Genomic DNA, 14,858 nt, shown 5'->3' on the forward strand with positions numbered 1-14,858 from the left:
GAGCTTCCTGCTCTCTTAAATCAAGTAGCATATTTTTCTCCAGTTGCATTTAGTACTGTACACAGGTGAAAAGGTGCAAATTTAATGGAATACTTCTGTTAATTTTAAAATAAATAGATTACGTCTTAATCTAATGGAAAAATTGTAATTCATCAATGTTTTTGCTAACATATACCTTTATGTAAAAATTAGGCAAAATTAAATTTGCTTAGTATCTGATTATATAAATCCTGATTGTTACTTTGATTTACTTGTGCTGTCTTGTTGTATAAAACTCAGAAGACTATGTAAAGCACCTAAACTCCTACACTCATTCTGGAGAAAGTTTACTTTGGTACACAAGTCATGAGGAAGAGGTTTCATGTTGATGGTGAAATAGCCACAAAGGGGGAGAGAAGCTAAGAAGTAGGCACACAGTTGGAAGCCAGGCTGTACATTGGTGTGCATGCAAAATAGAGGCCAGGTGGAGAAGCCTTTAAAAGGTGGTGTTAAGCTTTCTTGGTTATTAGAATTAGTTACTTCAGTTTTCTTTTAATAAAGTTGATTAGTGTTGGACAAAAGTAGTGTGAACTGTTCTCAATTGAGTGTACCACTATGCTCAATTGATGAGGAGGATTCTGTTTCCATAGATTCTGTGTCAGGCTATTCTCCTCTCTCCCACTTTCACTGATTTTTGCTTTTATTTTTATTTTTTCTTCCTCCCACTTCCCTGGGTAAGGAGTTGAACAAGTAAAATAGTATAATGTAACATTTACAATGGCAAATAAATACATTTAATTTAAATAAATAACTATTTTATTGGTGTTTGAGTCTGTATGTGTGTGTTCTTCCTCTTGAGATGCTTTTAGCAGATTTTATGTCCTTCTGGGGTCTCGTATTTCAAATTTATATATATACTGTATTTGCATTGTGTTTTAAAAAATTGTATAAGCCACCTCAAATATTTCAGATAGAGGGGAGGGGTAAAAATATTTTAAATAAATAATAAACAGAGTCCTGAATATTTGCAGTAAGGGGATTTGTCATTTGAAGCTGAAATCTTGCAAGAAAAGTTTAGGACACTTTGGCACCATTGCAACCAAACTTGTATCCTAGCCTAAAAGTAATCTGAATCAGGATCCAAATGTTGGCTTCTCATCCTATATCTGATTAGTTTGAGTACTGAGGGATAGTAAGAGTGTGAAACCTGATTTTAAGTCTTTTTCCTAAAGAAAAAATGTAACTTTTAGAACATTTATTCCAGTCTTCCTTCCTGTCCAAGATTTATATCATAGGTGGTTCTCCACTTGGGGTATGTATAACCCTGGGGTTACTCACAGGTCTTCAAGAGGGAATGTCAACTCATATAGATCAGTGTATCTCACACTGGGAGTCATGAAACCAAGGGTGGAGATCTAGGACAAAGTCACAAATGCAGAGCTAGTTTTAAGGGATGCTAAGCAGGGCAATTCCTGGCCCCCATGCCACAGGGAACTTCATGAAGCTAAGTTTCATGCTTCAGCCCCATGCAGAAGGGCTTGGTCTTACTCTACAGGTGGCAGGACTCAGGCTTCAGATTCTCTTTAGAGGGGTACAGTAATCAGGAAAGGTTGAGAACCACTTTCCTGCAGTGTTTTTCTAGTGTTTTATTTAGGGCTAGAATTTGAATGTATGTGTGTGTGTATATATATATATATATGGGTTAGCCCCTATAAAGGGCTGCCAGCACTTTATTTATCTGTGAGCCTTCAGGTATGCCTGCAGTTAGATCCATTGATCATGGATCTCTATTCCCAGCCAATGGGAGCTGTGGGAAGCAGTGTCCTGATCTGCGCTGCTTCCCACATCTCCAATTGGCCAGGAACAGTGATCCACGACCAACAAGAGTTGTGAGCCACCATACTTGCAGGTAAATAGAGAGCTGGTGGCCCGCCAGGGATAGCCCTTGCAAACTGCATCCAGCCCATGGGCCATTTATTGCCCACCACTGTGTTCAGACTGATTTAAATATATTTAATCACATTGACATTAATGTTCGTAGAAGAAAAAGGAAATTCTCACAGATCACTTTGTTTGATGTAGCATATTGCTTTCATTTGACAAGGTCTACATTTGCATATTTCAGATCCTGAGCTACAGTGTAACTTTGAAAATGGGCTATGCAACTGGAGTCAGGACACAGATGATGACTTCGACTGGACCATAAACCAGGGCCCAACTTCCACATTTGACACAGGACCAATAAAGGATCACACTTTGGGCACAGTCAAGGGACACTATCTCTACATAGAATCCTCAGAACCACAGGTGTTCCAAAATAGAGCAGTTTTGCTGAGTCCGATCTTCAATGCCACTTTCACTCATGGCAATAAAAGCTGCATTTTCCACTTTCATTATCATATGTTTGGAAAACACATTTATAGGCTGTCAATCTTCCAGAGGATTTTGAGCAACTCAAAGGGTCATCTGCTGTGGTGGAAGTTTGGAAATCAAGGTAACAGATGGATAAGACAAACACTCAACATCACAAGTTCTAAGCCTTTTCAGGTATGATTCTTTCAGTGTATGATGACTTTACTAGAACACATACAATATTGAGAGAATGAGAATTCCCTAATATAAAATAAAACCAAAAGTTAGTCTTTGATCAAGTTTACTTTGACATATATTTGTCATTTGATTAAATATAGTCCCAAGCATTTTGTTTTGCTGCAGCCATTTCTCCCCATACCAAAATGCCTGGATAATCTTTGAAGATGAACACATGGTATTTAAAACAGCTGTTGTATGGTGCTTTCAGCACTGAATTCAGTAACACTATGCTTGTGCCCATTGCAAAGCCTATTGGGAATATGGAACAGCTTGTCCTTTTATTTTTGTGAAAAACATTTTCCTGTGCTCAGTAGGAATCTTTCACTAGATGACATTAAGCTAAATATCTCATCCAAATATTTGAGTGCAGAGCCTACTCCTCATAGGTTGAAAAACTATGTATCAGTTAGTGGAATACAAATTTACTAAAAAGCACAGCTGGAAATCCAAAGCCTTCCTTTTAAAAGCACTTTGTGTTTGTTAAAATAAAACTTCCATGTTCTATGTCTTGTGATTCATATTGGGGTTAGTATGCTTGCAAATGTATTCGAGATGTCCATTTATTTGACTGTGTGATGCCAATTCATCATAAAATTAATTGAAAAGACAAACTCCTTTATTTAATTGATCAAAGACAATATTTGAGGTAGATGGTGCTATGTTTGATGCTGTGGTGCTATGTTTTGTTTCTATGTGGGCTATGTTCAGTGACTCTGACACTGAAAAAATGAGGAGTAATGTTAGTTCGAACCAAGGGATTTGATTCAAACTGCTGCATCCCGGAGCGCACTTCCTGGTTTGAATCAGCTGTTGAGCAGTGTGAGGGGGTCCCTCCTGCTGGCCTTGTGTCAGTCTATCACACCCCTGCTCATTCTGGGTTTAACTCCTTTTATTGCTCCTGCGTCCCTGTTTCCCCGAGCTCTCTATGCCGAGCCTAGCGCCACAACGCCTTGGCTCCCCCATGTGGGGGTATGGTGACCCGAGCCCGCCCTCACCTCCGGGTCCCAGCCCAGGACCCTGGGGATGAGGAGATCACCATCTCTCCACCTCCCATAGCCAGCAAGGACACCGCCTGAAACTTGCTGACTCACAGGCCTTAGACCTGCCCTGGGCTTCTTCCTACCCACCTCTTCGGGTTCTTGGGCTATCGCATCACACCGCGTCTGCACTTCATTTGGACCCCCTCCCCTCAGGGTTTCCTGCTCGCGGTCCTAGACACACTCCGGGCAGAGCCCTGCCTTTGGTCAGGGCAAGGTTCCATTTAAGTCTGGTGCCCTCAGGGACACCCCTCCCCTGAACTGCGTCGTCGCCCACATCACTGCGCCACCCTCTTATGCCCTCAGCGGGCCTCTTTCTCCCCCCCCGATACCTGGGGTTGCCGGGTCGGCTGCGTAGGTGCTCAGCAGCCTCCCCTGGCTAACTTCGGCACCGGCCTCCAGGGTGTCTGCGCCGGCATCTAGCCGTGGCACGGCCTCCCGGTCAGCTCCCTTTCCCGCCGCTTGTTTGCATGCGCCGGCGTCCAAGTGGGGGGCCCTCCCCCACCGGCTGTGGCTCCCGGTGGCACATCTAGGGCTGCACCTCCCCCATGCGTGGTCCTGTCCCAGCCGCCGGCTGCAGCCCCGTGGGCTGGTGGCGTGGCCGGACCTCCCGTCTCGTGTGGGGCCAGCAGTCCGGGGTTGCAAAGTTCCCTGGCTCTGTCAGAAGCAGAATAACGTATGGGCGAGATTATGCTAATGAAGCAAGGGATATTTAAATCCCCGCTTCATTAGCAATTTCGGTCAGCTACATTTGCATCCCTAGCTCGAACTAGGGAGCAAGTGTAGACATACCTAAGGCCTTTTGGCTATGTAGAAACACCTTAGAGTGGGATTAAATATTTACATCCATTTAAGGCCCCTTTGCACTACAATTTGCTCTACAAATACAGATCTCCTTAAGTGATACAGAGGCAGTGGAGTAGAGTGTATGTAAGCATGAGGGTTAACTGGGAAGCCAGGCTCATTGGTTAACTGTGTACTTGGATACACGCTCCCATCCCTAATCTTCTGGCAGCTTCTTTAGTAGTGTAAGATGTATTTCTTCAGGCTTGGTGACTTGAAGACATCTAACTCAAGTAATTTTTAACTTGCTCGTTTCCCTATTTTAGCCTCTGGTCCTACCTCATTTTCACTGTCATTCACTGTATTACAATCCAAATGCTATTAAGCTTTTTTGTGAAAACTGAAACAAAAAAGCATGTAGTATTTGTGTCATCTCCACATTTTCTGTTATTTCCTCCCATCCTTGAGCAACATCTACTTTGTCTTTGGCCTTCCTCTTTCTTCTAATGTATTTTTATTTTCATTGTCAGACACCTTTGACACTGGGTGGTCTCCTCAGCCTGGATTATGAGTGTGTGAAATGCAGGCTATAGTCTCTGGAAATCTGCACCAGGATCTGGATAGAGGCTCTCATGGTCAGATTCTCTGTGTGGATACAGGTGCAAGTGAAGGACAGAGGAGCAGTGCTGGTGCTGATGATGTGGTCTTTCCTAAACATAGCAACTGTATTAGGATTCCCCTTCAAACTTCCATTCATTAGCTCTAATTGGTTGCGTAAGGCTGACAGACCCTGGTTTTTAGCAGGAGGCATTGAGCCTCTGATCTTAGTGGCTAAAACCATGTGCCTCTTCTGCAAGAGCTAAAAGCCAATTGGCTCTCAGATAAGGCAGTAGAGCAGACTTTGCTCTCCTGTATCGGAGGTCTTAGTGCCTCTGGATTACATACTGCCCTTGGCTATGGAAGTGCATCCTGAGCTTCTGAGACCTTCTAACAATTCATCCCAGACAAGCCTCTGCTTTTAAAGCTGCTGGACACTGGTCATTGGCAGGAGGGATTGAATGTAACCTTAGGGACTAAAGCCATGTGCCTCTACTGCATATACTAAAAACCAACTGCCTCTCAGCTAAAGCTGTAGAGCAGACTTCACTCTCCCTTGTCAGTGGTCTCAGTGTCTCTGAATTACAGTTGGCTAGCTTCTGGGTTTTTTCAGTCTTCTCTTTCAGGTCAGTGCTATGTCTAGGGTATTGCAGTGCTAACAGAGGCTGATCAAGATGATGAAGGGCAATTCAGGGAACAAAGAGTCTATCAGTCTCCAAACACAAAACCTCATCTGACTGACCCTGTCACTTTAAATAAGCTGAAAGAGTAAGAAACTGATGGACAAACGAACAAAATCACTCACCCCAAGATTGGTACTCTCTCTTTGTTCATTCAGCCAGCAGGGGGCTCTCCTCGCCCTCTCAAACTCTCCTCCTTTGTAGTTCCATGTTTTCTAGCAGTTTGAAAACCACACCCTCAGTGTTGGGGTTGGTGATCTACACAGATTAAATGTATAGGGCCTTTGATTGAGCTCTCTGGCATGTGGGCAGTACAAATAGAATTCTGAGACGTTCCTTGCCCATAGCACAGCCCATGGCACCTTATTCTCACACAGTTAAATGTCCCCCAAAAAACTGTGTTCCAGCTGCAGTCAAAAGATGACTTTAGTTTATTCTATCACTGATTCGTCAGCCATTGCACATCAAAGGGATAAATGTGATCTCAATGGGTTGACAAGGAAGGAATGAGTGAAGAGTGAGGTGGAGTAAGACAGTTTGAGAGATAACTAATTTAAATAAAAGCCATGCAAGGCAATAAGCCAAAAACTAGCCTTAAAACTCACCTACTAACTGACAATTAACAGTACCTGTCCAAAACATACAGTGTATCACATTCAGTTTTAGTTAGAGAATAGTGTGACACTGGGGCAGGACTGCTGACAATCTTTGTCAGAAAAGGGGAAGATGGGGGGAGGGGGGAAGTGCCTCTGACTAGCCACTGCTGCTGCCATAGTCTTGATGGCAAGGAGCCCCAGTTCCTTTTAAATTTTCAGGCTCTGGAAAAGCTGTACGCTTTGTTCCCTCTTTCTTCCCTTCCTCCATCAGTGGGCCTGCCACTGGGGTTTTCTTTGTTTTCAGAATTGTTGAGACACAGTGGCTTGTAATGGATCTGAGTGTATTTACTAAAGGAACGCTACATAATTGAACTTTTTAATGTATGAAATGACCAATGAATGAACAATTAGACATTTTAGCAATTTCTAGATATGGTTTGGATTTGAATACAGAGAAGCTATTTTGCTAGAGATGACTATTTTATGTTTATACAGTATTGTGTTGGTAGGGGTTCAGTGATGATTTACTGAGATAAGTGTGTCTGAACTTTTCCAATAAGGATGTGGAGGCATGTAATGGTCAGCTCTATTTATTCAATTGTTTTAGCAAACTCCTTGATCATACAGAGTTCATTTGAGGATTCCCAGTTTGCAATATTGAATATGCAGCAAGAGATACACTAAAGTCCAATGCACAAAACTGACAGAACTTTCTTCCTTATCAAATAAATTACTTTTCTGCTCTAAGACATTCATCCCGATATAGGCAAATAGAACTATTAAGTGTATTTATCTTCTTAATCTTCTCGAGCAGTCCAATTTCAAGTTCTCTATATAAGTGGTATTTGAAATTGTAGTAAAATATTGAACTGTCCAGGGTAGCTCACTTATATTGATGATGCACAGAGGTTGCTTTTATCATCAGTGAGAAATCAATGCCCAACACAGTTTCACCTCAGAAGAGAGACGGGTTTTTGTTGTGATTATTTGTTAGATAAATGTCATTTGCTTTGCTCTGTTTCTTGAAATTTCTCCATATTTGGTAAAAATAAGTGATGATGTTATGTTTACATTAATAAAGTAATATATAATAATATTCTTTGTTAGCCCAGGCTCCTTCCTTTCAGTCAATGAAGTTAAGAATGGATATGAATCAGATGCCTTTAATATTATTTATAAGGACATCTAGTGACATTCTGGCATATTTTAAAAGTAATGAGATTATTTACAATATAACAGTTTTGCCCTGATCGATTTCGCATGTAATTCATATGTAAGTTTTGTAAACTGAGGTAATTACACCCTTATAATATCATGAGGCATAGAGAGTCCTTTGATGTCAGTAATCATCTATGATTATTTCACAATAATGACTCCAGGCCTTCTCTCGTGGGTATTATGATTTTGAAGCTTCTTTCAAACATGCAAATTCAATATTAAAATAGATTAAGAGGTACTGCTACTGAGAGTTTGCATTATTCAGGAATTATTTTGTTATCATATATGTTATTTGTCTATTAAGCTCTGAAAAACAAAAAAGCAGAAGAAATGAAAACTAAGCCCTGAGCCAGAAATAAAAATAGAAGATACTATAGAAAATAACTTTATATTCAAAATGACAATAATTTTCTAAAAAATTGAGTGTAAAACGTTGGTAGTGCTTTGATTTTAAAAAAACCAATAGAGAAAACATAAATAAATACATAACAATAATTCTCTGATTAACAATTGCATAATTTTGGATCATAAAGCAGTGAATAGGATTGAAATTATGATATGTTGCCTATGCTTTATAGACAAGACTGAAAGCCAGGTCTCTGCTCTGCATTTTTTTTACTTGTTCTGCTGTGGTGGTGCCCAACACTATACAAAGACAAATATAAAGACCAAGAGGTTTAAAGTTTAAGAGCTCGATTCTCCAAATACTAAATATGGTGTGTATTTCAGTTGTCTTAAAGGGGATTACTCATGCTATTGAGCATTTAATAGGGTACACTCATTTCTATGGTGCCTCCTTATGGCTACATTAGGGATTAGCTCCCACTCTGCTCTGGTGCCTTCTCCTTTGGTTGCCCAATCTCTCTGGACTCAGAGTCTCTCTCTCTCTCTCTCTCTTCCCCCCCCCCCCCCGAGTGCTCTTTCTTTTTGACCAAGTCTTCCAGCCACATCACTATACAATTTTCCCCTCCTGGTGTAGCCAAGTTCCACTGGCCATTCTGCCCAGTTGTTATCTCTATGGGCATGTCTACACTAGGGAGTTATTTTGAAATGACTCCCCTTATTTTGAAATAACAAGGCGAGTGTCCACACTATCAAGCCTATTATGTGCTTGTTATTTCAAAATAATAACTCCTGCTTGTGAAAAGGAATAAGCTTATTTCAAAATAGCTATTTCAGGAGTTGTTATTTTGAAATATTTTATTTATAAATAACCTGGTAGCATAGACATAGCCAAATAGTCTACTGTAATTCCCAACCTGTGTCATGTTGTCAGTAGCCTACCATATTCCAAGTTCTAGCCCAGGGTTCCTATCATCATCAGCAAAGGTCTACACTGTCTCAATCCTCACTGCTCTTTCCTTAGTTTTTAAATCATGTCCCATGGGCTTTTCCCTCACAGCACCTCTGACTAAATCCTTTCCATCAGAAACAGGATCCCAGGACTAGGTAAATACAACTTAGATGGGGCTACTATAAGGTGGATGCGTAACTGGCTGGATAACCGTACTCAAAGAGTAGTTATTAATGGTTCACAATCCTGCTTGAAAGATATAACAAGTGGAGTTCTGCAGGCGTCTGTTTTGGGACTGGCTCTGTTCAATATCTTCATCAATGATTTAGATATTGGCATAGAAAGTACGCTTATTAAGTTGGCAGATGATACCAAGCTGGGAGGGGTTGCGACTAATCTGGAGGATAGGGTCAAAATTCAAAATGACCTGGAGAAATGGTCTGAGGTAAACAGGATGAAGTTTAATAAAGACAAATGCAAAGTGCTCCACTTAGGAAGGAACAATCAGTTTCACACATACAGAATGGGAAGTGACGGTCTGGGAAGGAGTACGGCAGAAAGGGATCTAGGGGTTATAGTGGACCACAAGTTAAATATGAGTCAGGAGTGTGATGCTGTTGCAAAGAAAGCAAACATGATTCTGGGATATATTAACAGGTGTGCTGTGAACAAGACACGAGAAGTCATTCTTCCACTCTATTCTGCGCTGGTTAGGCCTCAGTTGGAGTATTGTGTCCAGTTCTGGGCACCGCATTTCAAGAAAGATGTGGAGAAATTGGAGAGGGTCCAGAGGAGAGCAACGAGAATGATTAAAGGTCTGGAGAACATGACCTATGAGGGAAGGCTAAGGGAATTGGGTTTGTCTAGTTTAGAAAAGAGAAGATTGAGGGGGAACATGATAGCAGTTTTCAGATATCTAAAAGGGTATCATAAGGAGGAGGGAGAAAACGTGTTCATCTTGGCCTCTGGGGATAGAATAAGAAGCAATGGGCTTAAACTGCAGCAAGGGAGGTTTAGATTGGACATTAGGAAAAAGTTCCTAACTGTCAGGGTGGTCAAACACTGGAATACATTGCCCAGGGAGATTGTGGACCCCCCCATCTCTGGAGATATTTAAGAGTAGGTTAGATACATGTCTATCAAGGATGGTCTAGACAGTATTTGGTCCTGCCATGAGGGCAGGGGACTGGACTTGATGACCTCTCAAGGTCCCTTCCAGTCCTAGTATTCTATGATTCTATGACTTTGGCTCCCAACTGGGCTCCTGCCCACCTTTCTATGCTCAGAGAGTAACTGTAGTCTCCTAAAGTGTGGGGAACCATTCTATGGATGGGACAGCTCTGGACATGCTTTATATGCCCTCTAAGCTAACTCCTCCCAAAGTCCAAGCAATATAGGGACCTAGTTTCTTTTTGAGAGGGATTTTATTCTCTTCCACCAGACCTCAAGCTGATGGGACGAGTCCTTGTGCATTTCTCCTGTTCATGGGTGGGTGTGGGGGGCAACCAACAAATATCCTCTTATTTTCCACAAAGGTTTGGTGTCTATAGTTTTGGTTTTGGCAAGATATAACCTCTCCAATATTAAACTTGTATTTGACGCTTGGTAATGCTTTCCTCTTGACTCCATAGTCTCAGTGCAAACACATAATTAGTGCTTTATGGGATACAGATATTATGAGTGAGATTAATTCATGCAGCCAGCAGAAAGTTATTCATAATTTCTAAACCCATTTTAATAACCCTAGCAGCTATTTTAACAATGTTAACACACAGGTGGGCCCAATTGGTTTCCAGTTACACATTTGTCAAGGTTCAGTTGAGGCATAAGGGCACTGGCATGAACAGGCACCTGGTCTGCCAAGCATCATGCAAGCTCAGACTGCTCCTATCCAGCTGGGCTTCATCTTTAATTGGTGCTCATAAATCAAGCCTGATTCTCTTTCAAGGTGCAGCCTTTAAAGTTAATTGGCCCATTTTAACCTAGTGAGAGCTTTTGTGGGACTCCCCATCAAGAGCACATTATTCACTCCATTATCAGGGATGCCACCAAGCATGACAAGATAGGGTTGAATTGCACCATGTATCTAGTTACATTACCAGTTCATTTGTATATGTTAATGTGTTGTGTTTGCATGATCTGCTGTGCCTATCTCGTGCCTTGATTTAAACATAGTTGCAATATACTAATAGATAAATGATATTTAGGGTTTGGCATACACTGGAAAGTTTCAGATCCCCGCTGCATCTGGGTGAGTTGAGTCTTGATGTGGCCTGGCAGAAGAAATATGCAAATTATGCATCCTGTTCCCCACAATATTTCTTGTTAGCAGAGTGGATTAAAGCAAAAAAAGAGTGTGTGTGTCATGGCTGAACTTTCTTTCCTCAGCTTTGGTGCAATACCCATGGGAGCATGGGTAACCTCCCCATATACAGCTACTGCCGTGGAGTTATTTCTGTAAGGCTTTGTCTACACTGCAGGGTTTTTGTGCAAGAAACTTTTTGCAGAAGAGAACTTCTGCAAAAACGTCTTGCACAAAAGCACATCCACGCCTTAAAAGCGCATCACAGAAGCAATCTGCTTTTGCACAAGAGAGCGTCCACACTGCATGGAAGCTCTTGAGCAAGAAAGCTGTGATTGATATTAACAGAATGGCCATCAGAGCACCTGTGCTTTTTCTGATATGTTCTTTTTGTGCAAGAACCCCCTGTGGAGTGTCCGTAAGAGCTATAGCACAAAAATGAGTTATTCCTTGTGGAGAGAGGAATAACTCCACCAGCAAAAGCCCTCTCTCCTGTTGATTTACTGGTTTGTTGTTTTTTGCACAAAAACCTTGTAGTGTAGGCATAGCCTAAGAGATGACGGCTCTTTGCAAGGTCTGTTTTCCCAGGTACCCTGGCAAAGGCTAGACTCAATGGCTGTGTCTAGACTGCATCCCTTTTCCATAAAAGGGATGCAAATTAGACACATCGCAATTGCAAATGAAGCGGGGATTTAAATTGGTATACCATTGGTCTTTAGGCATTTGCATTTCAAAAATTAAAGAAGATGGAGTTGAAAATGACAATACCCCTTTATTTACTTGCAGCAAGCACAATATTCCAATACCTGTAGCCACTGGACTAAATCCAAAGCTAAGGAGGGCTCAGTGAAACCCAGGCACAGCTATGAAAGTAGCTTTTGTTGTTTCTGTGATCCTGGATTAGCCCGCTGACAACAGCAAACAGGGATGAAATGGCAGAGGGACACTGGTGAGGTGTAGGGAAATCTTGGCAATTCCTTTATACCAGAACAGGAATATATAGGAGCTTTAGGATAAGAGACACTTTGTTGAGTCTACATCACTGTAATCTTCTGCCACGTGAATACCGTGGTTTCAAGGCAGAATCCACTACTTTGTGACCAGACAGCACACAAAAATGGGCTATCTTGTTGCAATGATTCAGAAGTTTTGGTTAAATCACTATATAAGTTTGACTTGGGTCCATCAAAAAAACATTTTTTAATACCATCATCTTTGCACTTTTAAGTCCATATAATAACAGAACAGTTTATTATTCAGGGAGAAAGGTAAGTTTGAAGTGCTATTTATAGGGAAATAAAGTGTCTGAGTTTCCTTGGTGGTATTTCATTTGTGAACAGTTATATACAACTTTTATGTCCTTGGGATACCCTATGAGATACTATTTTGAAGAAGTATAGTACTCAGGTTGTCCAGTTTCAACCAGCATCATGCAGCTGCTTCATGTTGTTATAGGCTAGATAGACCCAACTGAAACAGGCACATGTTAGGATAAATGCTCTTTGAAAAAAGAGAATTTTTTCTTTCGCACCTACCGATCCTCTTGATCATCATTCTACTAATGATCTCAGCAGCTACCCCTGCTGCACTGTGTGGAAAGCCAGTGAAACACAAGGAGGCAGGAGTGTAGGCCCTAAGAGTTGTATGGTTTCAGTAACATCCATTTGATTCAGTAACATTGTTCCATTTGGTGTGGAAAGCCTAAGAAAATGCACTGCTGCCAATGCCATTTGTATCCTCTGTGTTGTACTGGAATATAATGGCATTCCTTTATATAATGGAATATAATATAATGGCATTCCTTTAGTGTCAGAGTTTAACTGGAACTTCACAGCAAATATAGTACTGTATTCTGTCCAATGACTGCCCTGGTATCTGGTATAATACCAAGTTTCACCATGGTTACACTTCTTAGAGTGCTTGCTCATGTCCATTATAGTTAGGTGTGTGCACACCGTGTGTACGGTGTTCTGGAGCTTTTTCCCCTAACAGTATCCGTAGGGCCAGTATAGGGAGCCTCCTGGGGTGGTGCTGACATATCGGTGCATATATACCCCTGCTGGCCCCTCACCCCCTCAGTTCCTTCTTACCACCAGTGACGGTAGCTGGAGCGCTCTAAACAATTAGTCTACCCTAGCTTGTTGTAATTAGTTATTGTTCTGATAGTTTCTTTAGTTGTAGTGTAATAGTTGTTAAGTGTTAGTGATAAGAGGCGCTATTATCTCTCATGCCTCTCCGCGGCTGGGGAGGGGATGCCAGGGTCCCACAGCTTTAAGCAGTGCGCATCCTGTCTTAAGCCCATGCCCGTTGGCAATCCCCATGACTCCTGCCTAAGGTGCCTGGGGAAAACACACTCTACTAAGATGTATAAAATCTGTCAGGGATTCAAGCCCAGAACTCGGAGAGAGAGAGAGACACTGAAGAGGATCCTCATGGAGTCTTCCCTGCAGCAGCCAGCACCAGAGAGGCCTCAGTTGGTGTAGAGCACCCCTTCCTCAGCACCAGAGGGTGCTGCAGCTCCGGCCAACCACAAGTCAAAGGCTTCTCGGCACTGATCACACTCCCTGGTGCCGAAGAGGCAGAAGGATGCCAGAGGCAGGTCCCCAGAAAAGAGGGGTCAAAAAGTGCGCCCAAAGGAGGGGCACTTAGCAGCAAGGACTCCTAGGGAGCCGCACAAGGAGCCGGGTCATTCTCACTCTCCTTGAGGGGAGAAGCTGAAGGACTGCTCCAGGAACTGAGACCATTGACCCCAGAGACTTTTGATGTGGCTCGGGACCTGATAGCAATGACTGCGCAGGAACCGCTGCCTCTCCTGGTACCGAACCGGTGACACTCCACCGCCCCAGTTCTGGCCACCTTGACGGTGTCTTGGGGGCCTAACTTAATGGTTCCGCCCATGTCTGGGGTACCTCCCCAGTTCCCGGTGCCACCACTGCCTGCAGACACTAGCACTCTGCCCCCTGGGTCCCGGGACAGTCCTCGGCACCGGCCACTACACCGACAGTGGTGCCATACTCCATACCACACACAGTACCATTCCCAGTTCTGACAGGGCCGCCAGGGGCATCGCTGGCACCAGTAATACCGGCGGTACCGACCCTGACACCAACACAGGCACTGAGCATGGCAGTGCCAGCACTGGCACTGACACCGAGCATGATGGTGGCACCGGCATCTGTATGGTCAGCGGCACCGGTGAGAGCTTAGACAGTGGTGCCATTAGGGGCACCAGTCCCTACTCTCTGGCCAATTCCAACACCCACAGGTCGAGGTCCAGACACCACTCCCAGTCCCAACATGGAACCTCACAATGGACTGGACCCCATATGTATGCCTGGCCACCATAGCAATGGCCTTTCTGGACACCCTGGGCATACCATCAGGCCCAGGGACCACCCCTTGAGCATCGGTATCAGGGTCATCGAGAAAGGGGGTACCTTCTGTCGGCAACACCGCTTCATCGTGCCCCAGCTTTGGAATCCGAAAAGTCATCGTTGGCATCAACATCTAGGCCCACAGAAGTGACCGACACGAGCACCCTAGAAGTAGGCCATCGATCCATCGTACAGCAGCCGGTATCTGTGCAGGCAAGCCACCAGGACAATGAGTCACTGGGAGCCGATCCAGTCTTGAGAGACTCGTCATCATTGTCCCCTGATGAGTCCCTGGGGGACCCGGCCCCCTCACTTCCTGGCCATGGATGCGAGAGTGCATCAGGCGCTACTGAGGAGGCTGGCTATGAACCCTGACAGTAAAGGTTGAGGAAGTCCAACAAGACGT

General features: G+C 43.2%; 1 protein-coding gene across 1 annotated transcript in view; it reads left to right on the plus strand.

The window, feature by feature from the left end:
- The window catches only part of MALRD1 (MAM and LDL receptor class A domain containing 1), a 438,222-nt gene that overhangs the window by 95,414 nt on the left and 327,950 nt on the right, over positions 1-14,858 (plus strand). The window contains exon 19 of the mRNA XM_089776725.1: positions 2,105-2,526. Within this exon, the coding sequence (XP_089632851.1) occupies positions 2,105-2,526 (422 nt within the window). The remainder of the gene's footprint in view (positions 1-2,104; positions 2,527-14,858) is intronic.

Source organism: Pelodiscus sinensis, chromosome 2, assembly GCF_052426305.1.
Source record: "Pelodiscus sinensis isolate ZL-2025 chromosome 2, ASM5242630v1, whole genome shotgun sequence".
NCBI lineage: Eukaryota > Metazoa > Chordata > Testudines > Trionychidae > Pelodiscus > Pelodiscus sinensis.